Genomic DNA, 20,070 nt, shown 5'->3' on the forward strand with positions numbered 1-20,070 from the left:
CAAGTCAATCGATTTTCGAAGGTGACTCGAGTCAAGTCAAGTCAGTCGATTTTTGAAGGTGACTCGAGTCAAGTCGAGTCAAGTCAAGTCAAGTCACGAGTCAAGTCACAATTCAAGTCAAATTGCATTTTCGAGGTATGAGGAGTGATTACGTCATTGTATTTTGCTAGCTGTCTGAAATACAGATTGAGTAGTCATTGATTTTGAACCGAAGAAGGAATATAGAGTTAAATATACACGCAAGTAAGGCGCTGTATCGCTCACATATAAGTAGAACTAATAAACTACGTAAGTAATTTCACAGCCTCAGTTTATAGTTACCAGCCAAAATAGAGAATAGAGAAACGAATTGATAAGATGCAATACATTACCCTTTTGCAAATTGATATGATACAATTCGAGCCTGCCACAATGGTTGAGGACTATATAAACTATGTTCGAATTCAATTTCAATAAAACAAGAGGTTAATTTAAGTTAAGAACACAGAACAGAAATGGAAATTTTGCTATTAAATTACTTTACTATACTATAGTTTACGACAACGTAAGCTGTAAGCTTCGATCACTTCATTTGTGATCAATATATTTGTGAGAGAAAAATCGAGGCTCAGTAAAACGCACGATCATTGAATGATTGGTCGCTCTCACGGGTTACACCAGCGTTGCGCGAACAATCCAAACATAAGCAAGATACAGTGATTTTTATCGACATCGATTACTTGATGACTTGAAATTGACTCGTGAATTTTGCTCCAAGTCACGAGTCGATCCACATTTCTGATACGCCGAGTCAAGTCAAGTCATTTTAGCAAAGTGACTCGAGTCAAGTCAAGTCATACGAAAAAGTGACTCGAGTCTGACTCGAGTCAAGTCATGACTCGAGTCATCCCAACACTGCAATGTACTGTAATTGAAATTGTACTTAGGCAAAAATTTTATCAAATTACAATTACACAAACTAAAAATGATTCAATTACAATTACAATTACAATTACATGAAAAAATGTAATTATTACATTCAGCTCAATTACAAATTACAATTACTCCAACTCTGATATGAAAAAGGTTCACAGTGTAGAGCCTACTAAGGTTCGTTTGTAAACATAAACCTGTAAATTTCTGAGGCTCACGCACAGAACGCGAACGTGAACCTCACGTTCACACCATCCCTAATACATATGTTCTTGTAATTTTATAGTAAACTACTGCGATATGTTATTAACCAGACTTGTTTCGAGAAATGTCCGCTTCAACATATTCTAGCTGATGGCATGTTGCGTCTGTTCGAATTGAGTTGAACATGAACATGCTATGCTATCTATATTTTCACTAAGCTACCGCGTATAACCCCTGTGCTAGCACCCCACTTAGTATTTCGCTGAAAGGAGTTCCAGTTACACTGCATATGATACTGTCTGTCAACGCAACGCAATAAGGAGAGACTTAACTATAGCAACACACTTAATACGAGCGGAAGCTTAGGTTACGATAGCGGAAAGAAGAGCAGCGAAGCTAGGTGTTAAACGGTGCCCATATGCTGACACTCGTTAGGTGTAATCGATACCTCAGTGCTTCGCGGCACCCCCGCGCAGGCCAATCGACATCTCAGTTGAGAACCAATGAGTTAGTCGTGCAGAGTGGTCATTGAGAGGCTTTAGCTATAATACGGAGAACTCCATTTAGCAGTCTGCTGTCTGCTGATAAAAGACCGTGTATAACTGGGAGGAGTGGTAGGTCAGCAGGATAGGACACCATATTGTACTAGCATTGGAATAGAACACAGCATCGGTAAAAAATTGAAGGATTCGTGCCAGTTTCATAATACGAGACAGTTGTTATGCGTCCTGTATAAGGTCTTCTGTCGTATGTCAAACCGTACGCTTTCTTATACATCCTTTCTGGTTGCCAGACTATTATGGCACTAATATGGCATTGACGCTCATCAAAAACAATTTATTGCGTATTTTGTCGCCCATTAGGAGGATTTGGATCATAGATTTTGTTCAGAGTAGAAGCAAATATATATTGGTTAATCTGCCCAGTGCCCCAACCGCTTGATCCCACTACTTGAGATTTAGTGGGGCAGGTTTATGGATGGAAAGATTCAATCGCATGTCATATGACAGGAGGTGGTCAAAGTAGTCAAGAAAGCTACTCAAGTACAAGTAGCGACGAAAAAAATCTACTCAAGTACAAGTAGAAGTACTTTTTTCCGAAACAGCCGAAGCCACTTGAAGTAGAATTGACTGACTTTAAATCTACTCAAGTAAGTAAGTAGCTGCGAAAATGATAGTAATGCTTTCGCGCGGACTGTCCAAAGGTGCAGATTGAGCTATGCGGAAAGTGTAGAGAATTTGATTCATACTGATGCTTCCCAGGAGGTATAAATTTTCGACAGCATGAGCATTCGTCCGCATCATGGGATAGAAATAATAGCATTGATATGGGAATATGTTTTCTCGTACACCCCGATTTAGAAAGTATCATGGTATGGCGCCCTACCCCATATTATAAGGCCCGTAGTTTGGTCGAAGAGCAATACGGAAATTGGTGTCGGATACGGTGTTAAAACTTCACGCGGTTGGTAGAAGTTAATAAGAATATGGCTGATCGTAAAAATGCGATATAGAGTAGCTTTATTTTCGGAAAATAGAGGCAATAATACACTTGCTTTTATACTTCAGCGTGTATGTTCTCCATACAATAGAACTAAATCTAATTAGAACTCAACTTTTATGAAAATTGAATTTGGATACTCCGTGAAAACAGCCCCGAAATTCCTCAGCCTATCATTCTGTTTGGAGGATTGTATAGCGATTTACAAGTGAAAAAGTAAGTACTCTAAAAATGAGCACTACTTGAGCACTCCGAAGAGGTGGGAGTGCTTCGTACTTCGTTAGTGACCATATCTAATGGCACTGCACGCAGCAAGTAGTTACTGCTCGAGTCAGGTGACTTGATCGAAACATACACAATGACTGGACTACAAGTCGAGTCAATACACAAACTGACTAAAGTCGAGTCTGGTCATGTTTGATATTTGAGAAATATTGCGAATCGAGAGTCATTACAACCCTGGTGTGGTCTCCAAGTGCAGACTTACGAAGAAAGTGATTGTATTAGGCTGACGCTGGATCTCCCTTCACAAATGTTACGAAACAAGACGGCCTAGTGAACGAATATTTTATTAAAATACCGTTAAAAAACTGCTGGTAATGTCCTGGTAAGACAAAAATACTCCAGCAAACATACGATAAATGAACTGAACAACAACAACAAACAAAGCTGGCTACTCTCACCACGGTCGCTTACGAAAATGAACACGTGCGCTCCAAAGCAGTGTAAGTGCCGAGTAAACCATAAAGAAAATAATATCCACTGTGATTCCAGCACCGCTGCCTACTTGTGTGTTGTTCATTCGCTTTTCAATTTTTTTTTTTTGCGTTGAATATTTTGTTCACTTGGCAAACAGTAAGGCTCGGAGATCGACGGAATGCCCACAATAAAATCATGGACAGCCAGAAACAAATGAAGGAAAAGCTAGGAGAGAAGGCATCGACTGTGAGTTGGCGACAAATCGGGACCTCGCACAAAAATACAGGCAATCTACTTGACGCGGTATGTGCCAGAATCAGACTCGAGCAGCGGCCCTTGTTTTTCAGAGATTTGGAAAACAAACATATCGACTTGAAAAACAGGCTGATGTCGTTGTATGACAACGAAGTCAAGATTGCGTCTAGCATCAAAGACCACAAGCAGGTAAGACTTTGCAGTGAGAGAGATAATTTTATTTACTGAACGTCAATTTCAAATAACGACCCAACCGTTATATATCATTATAAGTGCCAGACTAGATAATTCTAGTCGTGGTCCAAATTACAGACACTCTTCAGTGCCCACTAGTGTTGATATGACATCAAACTAGCGTTGTTTTGCCTATCCATTGCAGACCGGCGTAGATTTTTAAGCCATATATGATTTGACCTCTCGTAATCACTAGGCTAGGGTTGGTATTCCAATTTGGTCTGCAACACACTTATGTTGCAATATTGTTCTGCTGTTGGGGTGGTCAATCTTTTTGCTATTCACGGACCCGTTTCGATTACCGCATTCCCAGACATAGTCGTAATGAACTAGCTGAGTACCAAATACCAATGTTAAACTGTCCATGTCCATTTCCACTGCACTCCGGAAATCTATATATTCAATTCATATCGGCTTACCATACGCACGGAAATTGCGAGTGGTGTAGTACTAAATATAGAACGCTGAGTCATGTCTCTTCCATTTTAGGATTCTAACTTTTATCAAACATTCACCTGATGCTTATATGAATTTTTAGATGGTCTCATTGCAAGAGAAATTTAACGTCGCGCTGAAACAATATTGTCATGATCGTGGAGAATTCAACAAGGCCGGTTTGAAGAAGTTCCACGATCAAGCTGAGGTAACTTACCGATAAGATGAAACGCAATGAATTGTACGGAACGAAATATTCTTCCATGCAGTTGTTGCCTGTATTTTAATCATGATGTAAATACCAATCTCTATGATGAAAATCTATGATTATCAACCTCTCTGGATATTCTGAAAAATCGTCGGTGAGTGTTTCAGATAAGGATTTACTATGAATGTTAGCAGACCATGTAGATCACAGATGATGTATCAATGGATAGCTGTTATCATGGCATTGCATAGCATAGATTTGTGAGAATAATTATCGAGACGACAGATTTCGCGTCGTTGGTAGGGGCCGTTCACACTTCCATTTGTGTTCCATTCCACTTCCTTTGAGTCGACTTTTATCAAAATAAACCCACCAAAACTCTGTCAACAAAAGGAGTTCGTGTACCACCTAAAAATAGTACAATGAACACTCTCTCATTCGAAATTTCATGCTGGTGACGTCATAATTTGTGATACGATTGTTAATATAGAATGTTCTTTCCAATTCTCTACTAGTTGCTGACGATTACCCCTGACAAGTGTCAGCCGAAAATATTCGGGTTCATTTCAATATGAATATACTCCGCAATTGAACATTGAACTGCAACATCTTACTGATTTCCTCTGGTCAACCCCCAAGATGGCATCCGAGAGTAAGAATTAATCCGCTGCATGATTGTCGCGGGTAGGGTTGCATGTTTAAAACAAAAATCAATTTAAAACAAGGCCCTCATTTCAAACATTTTTTTAAGACATGGCGTCACGAATATTCAATTGTGACGTCACAGTGGATTGACGTTGACAATTGAAAATTTAGGGCAAATGTAACTCCTTTGACGAAATATCTGTACTATTGCTGTTCAATCGACTATTTTGAGGGTTCCAACAATCCCATGTCGGCTATAGCAGGTGGTAATTGTCCGTAGGCTCATACAACATATTTTTTGGAAAATATCAACACAATAATGGCATCATTTTACAACTTAAAAACACAATTTTCTTAAAGGCCTTTTTTAAAACACTATTTAAAACATGTTTTATTCAAACGAGGTGTTTTAAATCACCATTTGTTTTAGATGCAACCCTAGTCGCGGGGCTGAATGCGGCTTGCGGAAAAACAATTTTCCATCGTGAGAATAAGAATTTGGCAGTAATTGCACTTACGATCGATTATTTTGCGTGATAAAAAGACGATTACTCAATTCGCCTTTAACAAGGCCTATAAACATAAACTGAAAACATACTACTTCGACATAACAAGCAGGTAAGTCGGATTTGTGAGCCGCCTTGGTCATTATAACATCTCAAGTCATACGCGTCGCGACGAGTTTGACACGCATAGTCAGACTGGTCAGTGTCTATATTTTCGGTAGATAGGCCTATTCGATGTGCTAGTATGATTGAGAGAACCAACGTTCTGTCATGTTCTGGTCGTTAACAGGTAGCACTACCTCGTAGAAGGCAAATAGCAAGCACCAGTCTGACTTAGTTCCATAGCCGCCCAAAATGAGATTTAAAGCTACATATAATGCTATACCCAAAATGTAACGCTCTCTATCTCTCAGGCAATTTCTCTCGTATCCGAATGGATTCGCAAGTGCGATTGAAAACATGCCTTAGATTTGTACGTCCTCTGGCATATACCACATTTGTATCGTTGGATATGTCGTTTCATGTGGTCTTTCATAGAATCTTTCCTGGAAATCGATTTGCCGCAAATCCCACAATTATAACGTTTCGAGTCGTCGAGATGGGTTTCCAGGTGCCTTTCCAACGCTTCCCCAAGACCGCATTTCTTTCCGCATATCTCACACGCGAATTCCTTGACCCCGAAATGAGTCTTGAAGTGACGATTCATGGTGCCCCTGTGATTGAACGTTTTACCGCAAATATCGCACTTGAACTTATCGATCGTGAAATGGTCTCGTACATGCGTACGGCGACTGGATTGGTGGCGAAACATCTTGCCGCATATGTCACATGCAAATTCCGCCACGACGGAATGTATTTTCAAGTGATCCGACAGGGTAGTCTTTTTATGGAACGGCATAGCACAGATTTTACACTCGTATCCAGCGGTATGATGTATTTTCATATGATCATACATACGACCTATTTGAGTGAACGTTTTCCCGCAAATTTCGCAGCCATGCTTTTCGGCGGTACCATGGCTTTTCATGTGAGCACTCATGTAACTTTCTCGAAACGTTTTCCCACAAATCTCACAGTCCTGTTGTTGGCCAGGAAGATGGCACTGCACATGATTACGCAGGCTTGCGCGATCGCGACACTCTATACCACAGATTTCGCAGTCTTGCTTCACGTGAGAATGGGCTCTAACGTGTTTACGTAAGCTTGTGCGATCGCGGAATTCTTCTCCGTATATGTCGCAGTCTTGTTTTGCGGGAAAATGGGCTTTAACGTGTTTAGCCATGCCTGAGCGATCGCGAAATTCTTTTCCGCATATCTCGCACTCCGACTCGTGGACATCACGGCGAAGCGACGTAGGATCTTCGTCGCTCGTCTCACTTCTGCGTCGCTTGACACTTTTGTTGCTTCGCATTTTCCGTCTCATTTGCCGACTTCGACTAAATCGTCTCAATCGCTTCTCACTCGATTGTAAATATACAAAAATGATTGCTGGCACTTAGAAAACATCCTAGGGTAAAAGCTGAGAAAAGATGCGACCCTCCTCACTTTTCTACAACAACGAAATCGCAAATCTAGATTGGTAGCAATATCAATTCAAGAAAAAGAGTCAATAAAAAATAAAAAGTGGATATGATAAGAAGATCTGAAGAAACAGATACTGGAAGGAATATAGAGGATGTTTTAATCGTCGGATTATATTTTTATCCAATCAAGACACACACAATGTACATTGCGATATACAAGATCGATGGCCCCTTTTAGAATCTAGAATCTAGCTCTCTCTCTCTCCTCCCTCTCTCTCTCCCTCCCTCTCTCTTTCTCTCTCTCTCTCTCTCTTCTTTCATCGGCACTGGTGAATACGAACCCAGCATAATCTCCGACGCTAAGACTTGACTTGAACCCGGGCCGCCACCGTTGGTAACGTCGCGGCTCACCAGAATAAATAGGAAACCTTTAAAAGCAACGGAGTGAGCTTGGGGAAACTTTTGATAGAGGTTAAGAGCCCGAAAAACTCAATTGCCTCGTCACTACAGACTCCTGCCGAATCTAATCTTCCATTGCAGTCAGTTCGAAGCTATACTACTTCGTATACTACAAAGCAAGTCAGATGAGATGGTGATGTCAATGTTATTCCAGCGAGCGCTAGATTTCCCATAGGATATGTCAAGTAAAATCAATAATTCATTCATATGCCCCCGGAAGGTATTATGAGATATTAGCCATGTAATTTGACAATATCCTGCAAGGAGAAATGTATGCTTCGGCATATCTAGCCGATAGCATGTTGCGTCTGTTTACTGTTTGAATCTGAATAAACACGGGGTATGAAGAAGCTATGCTATATATAAGTACACTCAACTACTATAACATATATTCTTCGACTGAATAAAACCACAGTTACACTATTCCCGTTATATATGTACGCGCCAATGCAGCATCAGAGATCTCTACTATCGAAGACCTAATTTTATTCAGCGTACGATAGGATAAGCGAAGAGAAGCTAGCATTTAACCGTAGCAATCCAGGCGTGACTGTCTATCGTGCCAAACTACGCGTGGCTGGCAATTCGATTCACCTGCAGTCTCCGACAGAGCCAAGCAAATCACGTTTCTTTCACATCGACTGCGTCGTTCGTATGTGGGTTTCGCTTATGTATCCTTACTGATCTGAGTTGGAGTGCTTACATGATCCTATTGTCAATTACACTCAATTACAACACCTTTTATGTTTTGTAATCCAGTTACATCACAATTACTTCACGAATTATAGCAACTTAGAGTCGGGTGTTTACTGTATACTATAAACTGAAGTTCTGCTCCTCTAGTATTCTCTTCAATAGTGAATGCTTGTATTTCGACTAGAAAGTGTCACGCGTAGCAGATGAATTATAAAGATTTTATATGGTGTTAATTCATGTCGAAAGTAAGGGGGAATTGGTTTCGGTAATGCTGACTTTAAAAATTCGAGATTAGAATCTGTGGGCACTGAGAAATGTTCGTAAATTGGTTGATTGTATTTGTGATTTGTTTTTGTAATCGTTGGTATGCATATCTCCATCTGCTTAAGACACGCGTAGACCATCTTCAGGACACAACCAACGCTGACTATTATTGAGCTTTGAGATTTTATAGACTGACTTTTCTCCCTCACGTTCATTTCTCAACATTATAACTGGCACCTGACTAGACATTTAAACCGCATTGTGTCTTGTGTATCGCGTGTACCTTGTATGTGTCTTCACTGTCTTAACCCAATGAAAGTATATAAGATGACGATTATTATTCCTTACAGTAGTCTCATATTTTTTCAAATCCGTTCCTTCAATTATTTGCTCGTAATTTAATAAATTGTGCCTGCGGTAGATATGTTCGGTTTCAAAGTGACGTTTCAAATAGCCGTCATCAAATGCAAATCCATCCTGCATTAGCCATTCGGTATCAAAAATAAGTAGTTTTCAGTGCATTCCTAATTACTTACAATACATTTATCTTGAACTGTACGCTTAGATTGTGCGCGGGGTGATATTAACTGATCCGGGCGATTATTTTTGGACTTGTCTAAATAAGTAAAAATGGTTAAAGGTAGGGTTGCCTTTAAAACAAAAATCATTTTAAAACAAGTATGTTTAAAACAAGGCCCTAATTTAAAAACATGCTTTTTATTGTTTTTATGTTTTTTAAAACCATGACGCCACGGATATTCAATTGTGACGTCATAGTGGATTGACATTGACAATTGAAAATATAGGGTAAAAATAGCCTAAGGCCGCATTCAGGGGCATAGCCGTAATGAACTAACTGGACGCAAAATATCTATGTTCATCTGTCTATATCCAATCCCGGTGAGCTCCGGACTATTCTACTTTTCACAACGGCCAGCTATTGTACGCTCCGAAATTGCGAGTGGCGATGTCATGAACAGTTGCTGGAATTGGCATATTGTCGCGCGAAAATTTTTTCATTATCACGTATGAATTCTGGGGCTTGTCCACTACCATGGTCATTTACACCAGGCCGATTTTCTTTTATTTTTACGTATAACTGCCGACTTATAGCACGGCCCACTTCTGTATGGCTCTTTGTAAGACACCGCTTACGCTGATGAGGTGACGAGGAGGAGCCTAGGTAAACCTCCAACACTTATGGTAGGAATTCTGACGTCAACCTCGGTCGGTCTCGTACCCGCACCCATTGTTGTTGCAGCCGCAGATTATACCACTGCGCTATCTCGCCACACTGGGCCAATTGTTACTAGTCACTGTGTTGCATGCTGTTATTTCTTGACCCCACCATCCGGATTGTCGATTGTATCGGTGGTGGAAATAGTGGAAATATATTGAAATCGCCCAAATGTACCAAAAACAAATTTATTTCGTGAGGAGTACACAATTCCGCTTCCGGTTCAGATTAGGAAGGCGTTACTCGGGGCCTACGATATTCACGGCCTTATCTGGCACAGAACACTGGCAAGAGCTGAAGGCCGATGCTCATAAAACAGACATCAGCGATTGTACGATTTCGCTTCTCGCTACCAGACGCCTTTCCTCAGATAAGTCTAACAGAGGCGTATAACAGGCGAAAGACGTACTTTCACGCAAAAGAACACAAAGTGACAAGTGACAGCGTCGCAGATGCAGTTATCCACCAAGTAAGCTGACTATGGAGAATACCCTGACATGCTCATGCAAAGTATTTTATTGCCAGGAAAATAATTAAAGCACGTGAGGAATAAATTGGTAAAAACGAGCATGAGGCTTAGTCATATAAGCTTCGATCGCAAGTACTGTTGATCAAATGTATCACTGAAGTATGCAAGCTACGTTTTGCTTAACTGCCGTTTTTCAAAATCCTTTACTCCATCTTTTCTCACAGAAGAATTTACCAGCTTCTGCTTGTTATTGTAATATATGTTCACAATAATTTTGCTCGCTGATTTCAAAGCTCGATCTTGATGATCGTAACATGCAAAGTGTAAGCCCCCCCCCAAAAAAAACGATGCAAAACATATTTGCCAGCTTCCCTCACTGCAACCCGAGGATGAAAGCAGATTATTTTATCAGAACCATCTAGGATTGAAAAAGCGAATGCAACAAACTTAGCCAGTGGCTCTGAGGGAGCAAGCAGTCCACCACGATCGAGTAAATCGAAATAACGTGAACTTGCGCAATCAAAGTCATCAAAAAATAACTCAGAACATATTTCACAAGCAAATTTTGCAAGGACCTTCTTACCAATGTACCCTGCAACAACGTACGACACCTCCTCACTGTCAGGAGATAAAACTGATCCGGTAATTTCAGTAGCCACACCTTCAATGACTTGTTTGAAATGATCAAAATGTGTTGAACTACAAACACCGATATCATGCTGCAAGTAATTGATGTCAAGTTTTAGGATGAAGCGGAGAAGTATTATCTTTTCAGAATTGGTTCTGTCAAACCAACCAGAAACCTCCCCCACTCATTTGCCTATACCATGAGAACCTTCTTTCAATTGGGTCACTTTGGAATTTTCTCAGAATCACATATTCATACCCCTCTGTTAACAGCGATTGTGACTGCAGGGTTTCAATCAGAGCATTGAAGGTTTGCTTTGACAAACAATAATTCTGGGGGTTATATGCATTATGAGCATGGCCGTCAGTCTTGTAATATATTAGATTTTGAAGCTCGTCCAGTAAACTGTGCTGGGAATTTTCACGGAGATTTTTGAGATATTGCGGAAAGTTGAGTAAAGCACCAAATCTAGTCAGGGTAGCATTGGTGCCTTGTGTGAACTAAGGTGGCAAAGGAACATTCTTTCCATCACACTACAATTTGACATGCAACTTATCATCAATCCTTATGCTCTCTGACACCTTTGGGAAATCATTGAATTCGAAACAGTAGAAAATCACATATTCATTATCTCTTTTGTACATGGTATAGCCTTGTGGAGCATGTGGCTCAGTCAAATCTGATAAGCTGCCTATTTTATCGGCCAGCTTGAAATCTTTCAACTCATCTTTCTAGAATATCCTTTCCTTTGGTGATTTTCTGCAAGGAGACGCAGTCGGGAGCCAGCGAAGGTCGTTGCAGCTCCTGCTCGGATCGAATGGAAGGGACTGGCTTTCTATCCCAAAGTAGCTTTTTTCGTAAGCCACAGTCTTTGATGTACTTTGCTTCAAAGTGCAACGCACAAATTACAGAATTCTTAATTGGCTTCCAATCGCGTCTATTCACAAAAGCTGTCCGTTTCATTAGTAACTCTGTATCATCAAATGGAAATTGAAACGACGAAACTTTTTTCTTAGTTGTCAAATATCCCGATTTACAACCATAAACACAGCACTTGTTGACCATTATCGATTATTTAGCCATAACCAAACCTGATTCACCAATTAGCCTATACAATCAGTCACTGAACTACCATCGCAATTTCTTAAAATATTGTGGTGTGCGTGCGTAATATCGCAACATAAAGAATTATTTACCAACTGCATAACGGCAACCTACCTCATGCTATAAGCCGGCAGCTAAACCTATCTCCACTACGATAAGGAAACAGTCGTCCCTGTAGTATTAGTTAGTCACAGTATCATTCCATACCAATTCAAACGCATCAAAATCCCAATCGTACAGCCAATAAGTGTTGGCACGTAGTTCTTCAATTGGCCAGCATTTGATCGACAACCCGTCTTGCGCCTTGAACTATTCAGAAGACATGTTTTCAGTTTTATCCAAGGGTAGATCAATCATTTAACTGCTTTGGAATCCACTTTGATTAAACTAAACAACCCGGTCCTTTGTCGCCAGAAAGAATTTTTGTATAATCTTAAAATCTCACACTAGTTGTCGTTGCTTAGCTGTTCGTCCGTGTTTTTGTTCAATTTTTCCTCTGTGTTGCTGCATTGTCTCATTGTATTTGTATTGTATATTATTCCTAACGCGCTCTACTTTTCAAGTTGCTTGTTGCTACATACGCTGCATTGCAGACATGGGGTAATCGCGATTAGTAATCGTAATCGATTACGAAGATTACAGCATTTTCAAGTAATCGTAATCGCAATCGATTACATTCGAAAAAAATCCGAAGTAATCGTAATGGTAATCGGGTACTTCCCATACCTAATCGATTTCTTTGTGAAAGAACGATTACTTTTTATTTGTACAAGGACTATGACATAAACGGAGCATTCGTGAACATTGAACAATGAAGAGATACCAGGCTCGTGATGGCACAAACGTCTGATTTTCAAATGCCATTGCACATTATTACGTCAGAAGTGGCCTATTAGCTTTGCTAGTCATTGCGTACGATATATTCGATGTACGTACATTAGTCTGATAGTAAGAACACCTGCCGTGCTGTATATCAGGTTATCAAAACGTTCCACACGCCAGTACCTCTCAGCAGAATAATTAATCACCACTCTGCCTAGTTTAAAATAGTAACTTGTGTATTGATGTTTGGTTATGCTAATAGTTAAACGCAGTTTGACCGATGCTGCCTGGCGAGCGGTAGGCCTATGTAGTACGTACGTACACCGGACAAAGATTTGAAATTTTGTACTCTTCAAATAGAACATTACTATTTCCACAACGAAGCATTGAAAATCAACAGCTGCATCATAACCGAGCCGTTTTTGCCGTTTCTCGTAACGGTTGCTTGCAGTACATTATCTGTATTAAGTTGAAGGCAGAATTTCATGTTCTCTGCATCTTATTCTCGTATGACTCTACTTGAAACGGGCGCCAATCCTCATTTCACAATTTTTTATTCAACATTGGGACCTGCCGTCATAGCCATGGGCTTAGCCTATATATCATGTTAGCGTGGGTTGTAGCTAGAATCAGGACCAATACAGCAACTCGTCCCCCAGTCCAAACGTTGGTCTTTGGCCCTCATAGGGTGATATTTTCAAGTTGAAGACTGGATTTCGTCAATAATATTGGTATTGGCATTTTATTATTTTTAATTTTTATTCCTCTCTCTGCCCCAATGTTGTGATTTACCTGTAGAGCTGGGGCACGTAATTCATAATTATAACGTCTGGTATCCTGTGTTACTTTAGTGTATGTTGTTAATTCGTGACCTCCGGTCTGTTATATAATCAAAAGATATTGTTGTATCCCAAACGTAGCAGACTAAAAGAAAAACTTTCGTGAGACGCAGACACAAATTGTCATGTCTTTAATGCTCTGTGGGTGCCCGGGTGGCATTTTCATTGTGGGCTCCGATTGGAAGAACCGTGGACTATTAGTCACGCCCACACAGAGCGGCTATTGGCAATGGACACATACCCTAGGTTTTTGTTGAGGGGAAGACGTATGCATTTCAAAATCAAGCTTATCTAGAGAGAATTTTCAAGTCAATTCAATCTCTCGAAAATACTCAATAATTTATGTTGGTCTACGAAATACTTTGAGTCATCTTCGATCTCGCTCCTCACCCTATTGGGAAATTGGGGGTGCAGCAGTCATGGACCTGGCAAAAATGCAAATCGTTGGGTGCGATAAATCGTCCTCTATAAAAATGGGCAATGAGGTAGGCTCCATTATGATGCAACGAGCAAATGACGCATCTTTTTCAAAGGAAGTTTGTTATCTCATCAGGCCTTTTCAGCGCAATCCATATATTGTCTTCCAATATAACTTCTAAGATGCAAAATAAATGTAATCGTGAGTAATCGTGATTACTTTTCCAATGTAATCGTAATCGCAATCGACTACTTCCTGATTTTGCTGTAATCGTAATCGTAATCGTAATCGCGTCATTCGGAAGTAATCGTAAACGCAATCGATTACATTCATGAAGGAATCACCCCAGTCTGCTGCATTGTTGCTATGGCTGAATTTCCATTCATGTTATTCATAAATTTCCATTATTGCGTCACAATTCGCCATTTGGTTTTGAATCCATCTCTGTTCTGTATCCTTTATCGTGCCCGTTGCTCTTGATAAGAGGCACGCGAAAAGTTCCTCGAGTCAATAAATATGAATTTACTGTTGAAAGCCGTGTTCAAGTTCTGTACCACCAACCAGTTATTTAACTAATTTTCAAGGCAAAATTTGATGCCTGAAATTTCCGCTTACCTGATTTACATCCAGGTATATGGATGGAATCCGGTAAATTCACCTATTTTCCATCCATTTTGGACTTACATTGCCTGGGGATATACGCGGTGTAGTATTGAACTTCTTCTATTTATGCTTGGCTAATAGACGTTATCTCGATGATAGTAAAATTGTATTGGCATTAGCTCGTCACAGAAAAATATCTAATAGCACCATTACAGGTAGAACTAAGTCAATGAGAGCCGCAAGAAGACTTGCGCGGGACCGCATGCTACCCCTACTTTGCTACACTGACTTTAATTTGAATGTGGATTACGCATGCCAGGTATAGGCAGTGTAATCACGGCATATTAATGAACAGGCTTCAAAGTAAACCAATTTCCTGTTCAGTTTATACGGCCTGTGGCTTTATAGTTCATACAACAACATTTAAAAGTACTTTTTATGTTTTGAAATCCACACAACCTTCGAGTGGCCGCACAGTATAGCTCAGCGGGCCGCACTTTGCCCAGGTCTGCCTTACAGCAGCTATACCGGCCATGCGGAAATCCGGGCCGAAAAATTACTTAGTCAGCCCAACCTCAAAAACATTGGTCTTGGTCGATAAGCCAAACTTCCGCGGGGTTGATCGCACCAATAGCGAAAATTTTCGATCATTCATGACTGTATCGGTTTTCTCGCTGCCGAATGTTTGGCACGACTTTCGGAGTCCCATGTCAGCCCATGCAGACGTTATTATGTGTTGGTACGTCGCGGCGCGGTAATGGCTGACGCCGAAATACCTATTTCTATATCATGCGTATTTCTCGGAGAAGGGCACCTATAAGCAAGGCATTTAGTGACACTAAATCGCGCAAAGCGCGAAAATAAATAGAAAAAGGTTGGGAAAAGTTTCAGAAAAAGACGCTATGATCTATGTTCATTTGCAAAATAATTGTATGCCCTTTTCAAGTTCGGCCCCTCTCCAATTGGGCGGTTTTGCGGTGCCCAGTTATGGTCCGGCGCAAAATGAATGAATCGAAAACGAATGATCGCGCAAACTGCCCTGTTTAACGATGAGTCAGCTCGTATCTGTTCTGTACTTGTCACCAATGTTCCCTCTAAGCTGCGCACGTGCGCAAATGCGCAGTACTGACACGGTCTCTGCGCACAGAAAATCTAAGTTGCGCACAAAAAATCCGAAGTGATGACCTTTTTATAGTCGTTACGCACTGTTGTCCAAGGGTCTGCGCAGTGAGTTGTTGAGTGTGCGCAGACTCGTCAAAAATTAGAGGGGAAATTGCTTGTCACCATCAACATTGCATCTTGAAATTAAGGTATAATATTGTAATATACCTGGCGAACCGGCAGGAATGTCGTTGCGGACCGGCACCGGCGGTTGAGAACCACTGGTCTAATATCATGCTTGAGTAAGTACTACTTGAGAACTCCGAAGAAGTGTGAGTACTTCGTTAGTGGCCACATCTTATTGCACTGCATGCAGGAAGTCGTTCAAAACTATTTCATATATATAACTTCACGTGATACATAGGCACATATAAATATAAATCATAAGTTTCGTCCCTCACTAACATGACGAACCCTTGCGCCAATCTGCAAGCCTGCGCCGACGAGCCCAAAATTCTCGCCAAGTCACAATAACTCAACGACAGAATAACAAAAAAACGATCACATTACATATCTATTACATTATAGTTGGTATAGAAAACTGGTGCATAAAATGACTTGTGCATCAACGATAGTGTCAAAATAACAAAAACATAGAAACACGATTTTCACACAAAACAATAAGATTATATGGAATATGTATTGCAAATCTTTGTGACCTCCGCGTAGTATGAATCGTATGTGTGCGTTGAATACAGCCCGACCGATATCGGATTTTCAAGCCGATACCGATAAAATCAATATTAAAAAGATATGGTATCCAGCTTAGCTCCAAAACTTGATAGCATTTATTTGAACAGATTTACATCCATTGCCATGCTTGGACGTGAAATGAACTAGTAAGGCTGCATCTGGACGCCAAAATATATATGTATCAATATTACGAGTCTATAGAAGCCGTAATCAACTTTCTCTGAATACCTACTGCGATGCTGCGACATCGCGAATGTTGCCGCAATTTTTTACCTCCCATGAACGATATATTGCTTTCAAAGAGTGATACCGATTTCATATTATATGACAACGGGTCTAGTCTTGGCCTCCGGCGAAACACCTTGGTAATATTGAACCGCGGTTAAGAATCACTCATCTATGTATAGATAAGCTATAACAACACTTAAATTATATGTAGGCCTAACATCCAGACTCGTTTTCGAAAACCTAATCCGCCGCATATCTGAACCAGGAAATTATCACTGGCTTGGTTCTGTAGCGGCGTGTATAAGCTCAGTTTTCGTCGAAATGAGATTCAAAGTTACATGCAATGTTATTCTCGGAGTTTAACGCTTAACCGCGCGTCGCACGCAATTTCATTGATATCGGCATGCCTTCGCATATGCGTTTGAAAAGTTGCTTTACATATGAATTTCCTCTCGCATATGCCACATTCTTTGTATTGCTCGATGTGCTCTTTCACGTGATTTTTCATATAATCTTTCCTAGAAAACGACTTGCCGCATATATCACAACCATAACGTTTCGCGTCGTCGAGATGGGTTTCGAGGTGCCTTTTCAATGCTTCTCCGCGACCGCATTTCTTTCCGCATACCTCACAAACGAATTCCTTGACTCCGAAATGAGTCTTGAAGTGACGATTCATGGTGCCCCTGTGATTGAACTTTTTACCGCAAACGTCGCATTTGAACCTACCGATCGTGAGATGGTCTCGTATATGCGTACGGCAACTTGATTGGTGGCGAAACTTCTGCCCGCATATGTCACATGCAAATTCCGGGAGGACGGAATGAATTTTCATGTGATCCGACAGGATAGTATGTTTAGCGAACGTCATAGCGCAGATCTTACATTCGTGTCCAGGGGTAAGATGCATTTTCATATGATCGTTCATACGACCTATTTGATTGAACGTTTTCCCGCAAATTGCGCAGTGATGCTTTTCGGCGGTACCATGGGTTTTCATGTGGACACTCATGTAACTTTCTCGAAACGTTTTCCCACAAATGTCACACTCCTGTTGCTGGCCAGGAAGATGGCAGTGCACATGATTACGCAAGCTTGCGCGATCGCGACACACAATCCCACAGATTTCGCAGTCTCGTTTCATGGGAAAATGAGCTTTCACGTGTTTACGCAAGCTTGTGCGATGGCGAAATTCTTTTCCGCATATCTCGCAGTCGTGTTTTACGGGAAAATGGGCTTTCACGTGTTTGGGCAAGCTTGTGCGATCGCGAAATTCTTTTCCGCATATCTCGCACACCGAGTCGTGGATATCACGGCGAAGCGGTGTAGAATCTCCGTCGCTCGTCTCACTTCTGCGTCGCTTGACACTTATGTTGCTTTGCATTTTTTGTCTCATTTGACGACTTCGACTAAATCATCTCAATCGTTTTCCACTCTATTGTAAATATACAGAAATGATTGCTGGCTATTAGAAAACATCCTAGGATAATAGCTAAGAAAAGATGCGACCCTCTTCATTGTTCTACAACAACGAAATCGCAAATCCAGATTGGTAGCAATATTGATTTTAAAAAGAGTCAATGAAAAAACTAAGAACTGGTTATGATACGAAGATCTGGAGAAGCAGATACTGGAAGGAATATAGAGGATGTTCAAAAGTGTATCGACAAACGAAGAATAATGAATAATCGTCAGATTATATTTCTATCCGATCAAGACACACACAACGTACATTGCGATATTCAAGACACAGTACGATCTTTATCTTTATTCGACGGTCCTTTTTCGACTCCAGTTCTCTCTCTCTCTCTTGTTTCAGCGGCACTGGCGAATAGGAACCGAGAATAACCTCCGACGTCGGGACTTGAACCCGGGCTCGCTAGCGTAAGTGGCGTCGAAGCTCACCACTACACGCTATCTCCCTGGTTGAAGAACGCAAAAAAAGCTTACAAAAACAGGGGAATAAATGGGAAAACTTTAAAAGCAACCAAGTAAGCTTGGGAAAACTTTTGATAGCGGTAGAGAGCCCTAAAACGTCTATTCCATCGCGTTACTAACTACTAGGGGTGTGAACGCGAGGTTCACGTTCGCGTTCTGTGTGTGAACCTCGGAATTTAGAGGTTCACGTTCACAAACGAACCTTGGCAGGTTCTGCACTGTGAACCTTTTTCATATATTATAATTTCCACGTCATTATAACATCTTTGGTTAAAATTTATTGCATTTCAACTGCGGGTCACTCTATGCGTGGCGCTGGCAGCATAAAAAATCTACACCAAACGAGCATGCATCTTGACAAACTCAAAAATTTTACATTTTTTGTTACAAAAGTTTGCTCGAAATACCCAGCTTTCTGTTTGTTAATATTAGGTACTTTCTGCTATGAGCTTGACCCGTAACACACAACATCAAGTGCGAAATACGCTACATGTAGGTAGTCAGCGAATGATGCTTATTCAAAGAACCACTGAAATTAATATCGTTGTTTGATGTAAAAAAATCCAGCAAGCGTACGGGTCCATCTCGATTTCATATGTTTCTTGTATCATAAAAACCAAATCCCTGCGATTGGGGTGTTGGCTACTGCTGTATAACTTGTTCATGGGATAAAACCCGTTTTACACTCTGCTCAATATCAACGTAGCAACACTCAGACTACGAATACATTGTCCGGTCCTGCCTAGACCGTTAAGGCGTAAGCATATATTTCCTTGCAAGTCCCCGTCGAAATTATTGGCAAAGCGACGGAAGATATTGATTTTATGGGATAAATATATCATTTGCTTGCTCCAGTTCATAATTTTGCGACGTTAAAAAGTCAGTGTACTTCGGCATTGTGGCATTATGTCACCCGACTCGTATATATCAAACTTCACTGAAATGTAGGGGTGGAATTAGCAATATGACGTCACTTGACGTCATGAGGTTCGCGTTCGCGTTCACACAGAACCTTTCGAAAAGGTTCGCGTTCACACGAACCTGAACCTTTCAGAGGTTCACACCATCCTACTAACTACCGACTCCTACCGCATCCGCATCTAGACTTCCACTGCAATCAGTTCGAAGCTCTCAATATCTATAATCAATTATTATTGATGTAGTCCTACATAGCAATCTGTTCGAAGCTATACTACTTCGTATTCGTATGTATCAAAGCAAGCCAGATGGCGATGTCAATATTATTCCAGCGATCACGAGATTTCCTTTAGCATCTGTCAAGTCAAATCAAATTCATTCAATATGTCTCCCCGGTGGTAATGTGTGAGATATACTATGTCCATGCCATTTCACAATAGCCACCTGTTGCTAATAGAAATGTCTGCTTCGG

At 40.8% G+C, this 20,070-nt stretch overlaps 2 protein-coding genes across 2 annotated transcripts in view; one reads left to right on the forward strand and one right to left on the reverse strand.

The window, feature by feature from the left end:
* LOC145448574 (uncharacterized) overlaps positions 1 to 7,201 on the forward strand; it is a 54,771-nt gene extending 47,570 nt beyond the window's left edge. Inside the window, exons 20-21 of the mRNA XM_080326987.1 lie at positions 3,663 to 3,759; positions 4,343 to 7,201. Coding sequence (XP_080183113.1) covers positions 3,663 to 3,759; positions 4,343 to 4,462 — 217 coding nt within the window. The 3' untranslated portion in view covers positions 4,463 to 7,201. The remainder of the gene's footprint in view (positions 1 to 3,662; positions 3,760 to 4,342) is intronic.
* On the reverse strand, positions 5,789 to 7,021 carry LOC145448578 (uncharacterized). The gene has a single exon (XM_080326990.1). It carries the CDS (start codon positions 7,019 to 7,021, stop codon positions 6,008 to 6,010), a length of 1,014 nt encoding a protein of 337 aa, XP_080183116.1. The 3' UTR covers positions 5,789 to 6,007.
* Positions 7,202 to 20,070: the final 12,869 nt, after the last annotated feature.

The sequence above is a fragment of the Botryllus schlosseri genome, chromosome 10, assembly GCF_051294905.1.
Source record: "Botryllus schlosseri isolate E-star chromosome 10, Bs_hap1, whole genome shotgun sequence".
NCBI classification, from domain to species: domain Eukaryota; kingdom Metazoa; phylum Chordata; class Ascidiacea; order Stolidobranchia; family Styelidae; genus Botryllus; species Botryllus schlosseri.

Excerpts from the sequence above, each read along its gene's own strand:
- LOC145448578 (XM_080326990.1), bottom strand. The coding sequence starts at position 7,021 with ATGAGACGGAAAATGCGAAGCAACAAAAGTGTCAAGCGACGCAGAAGT.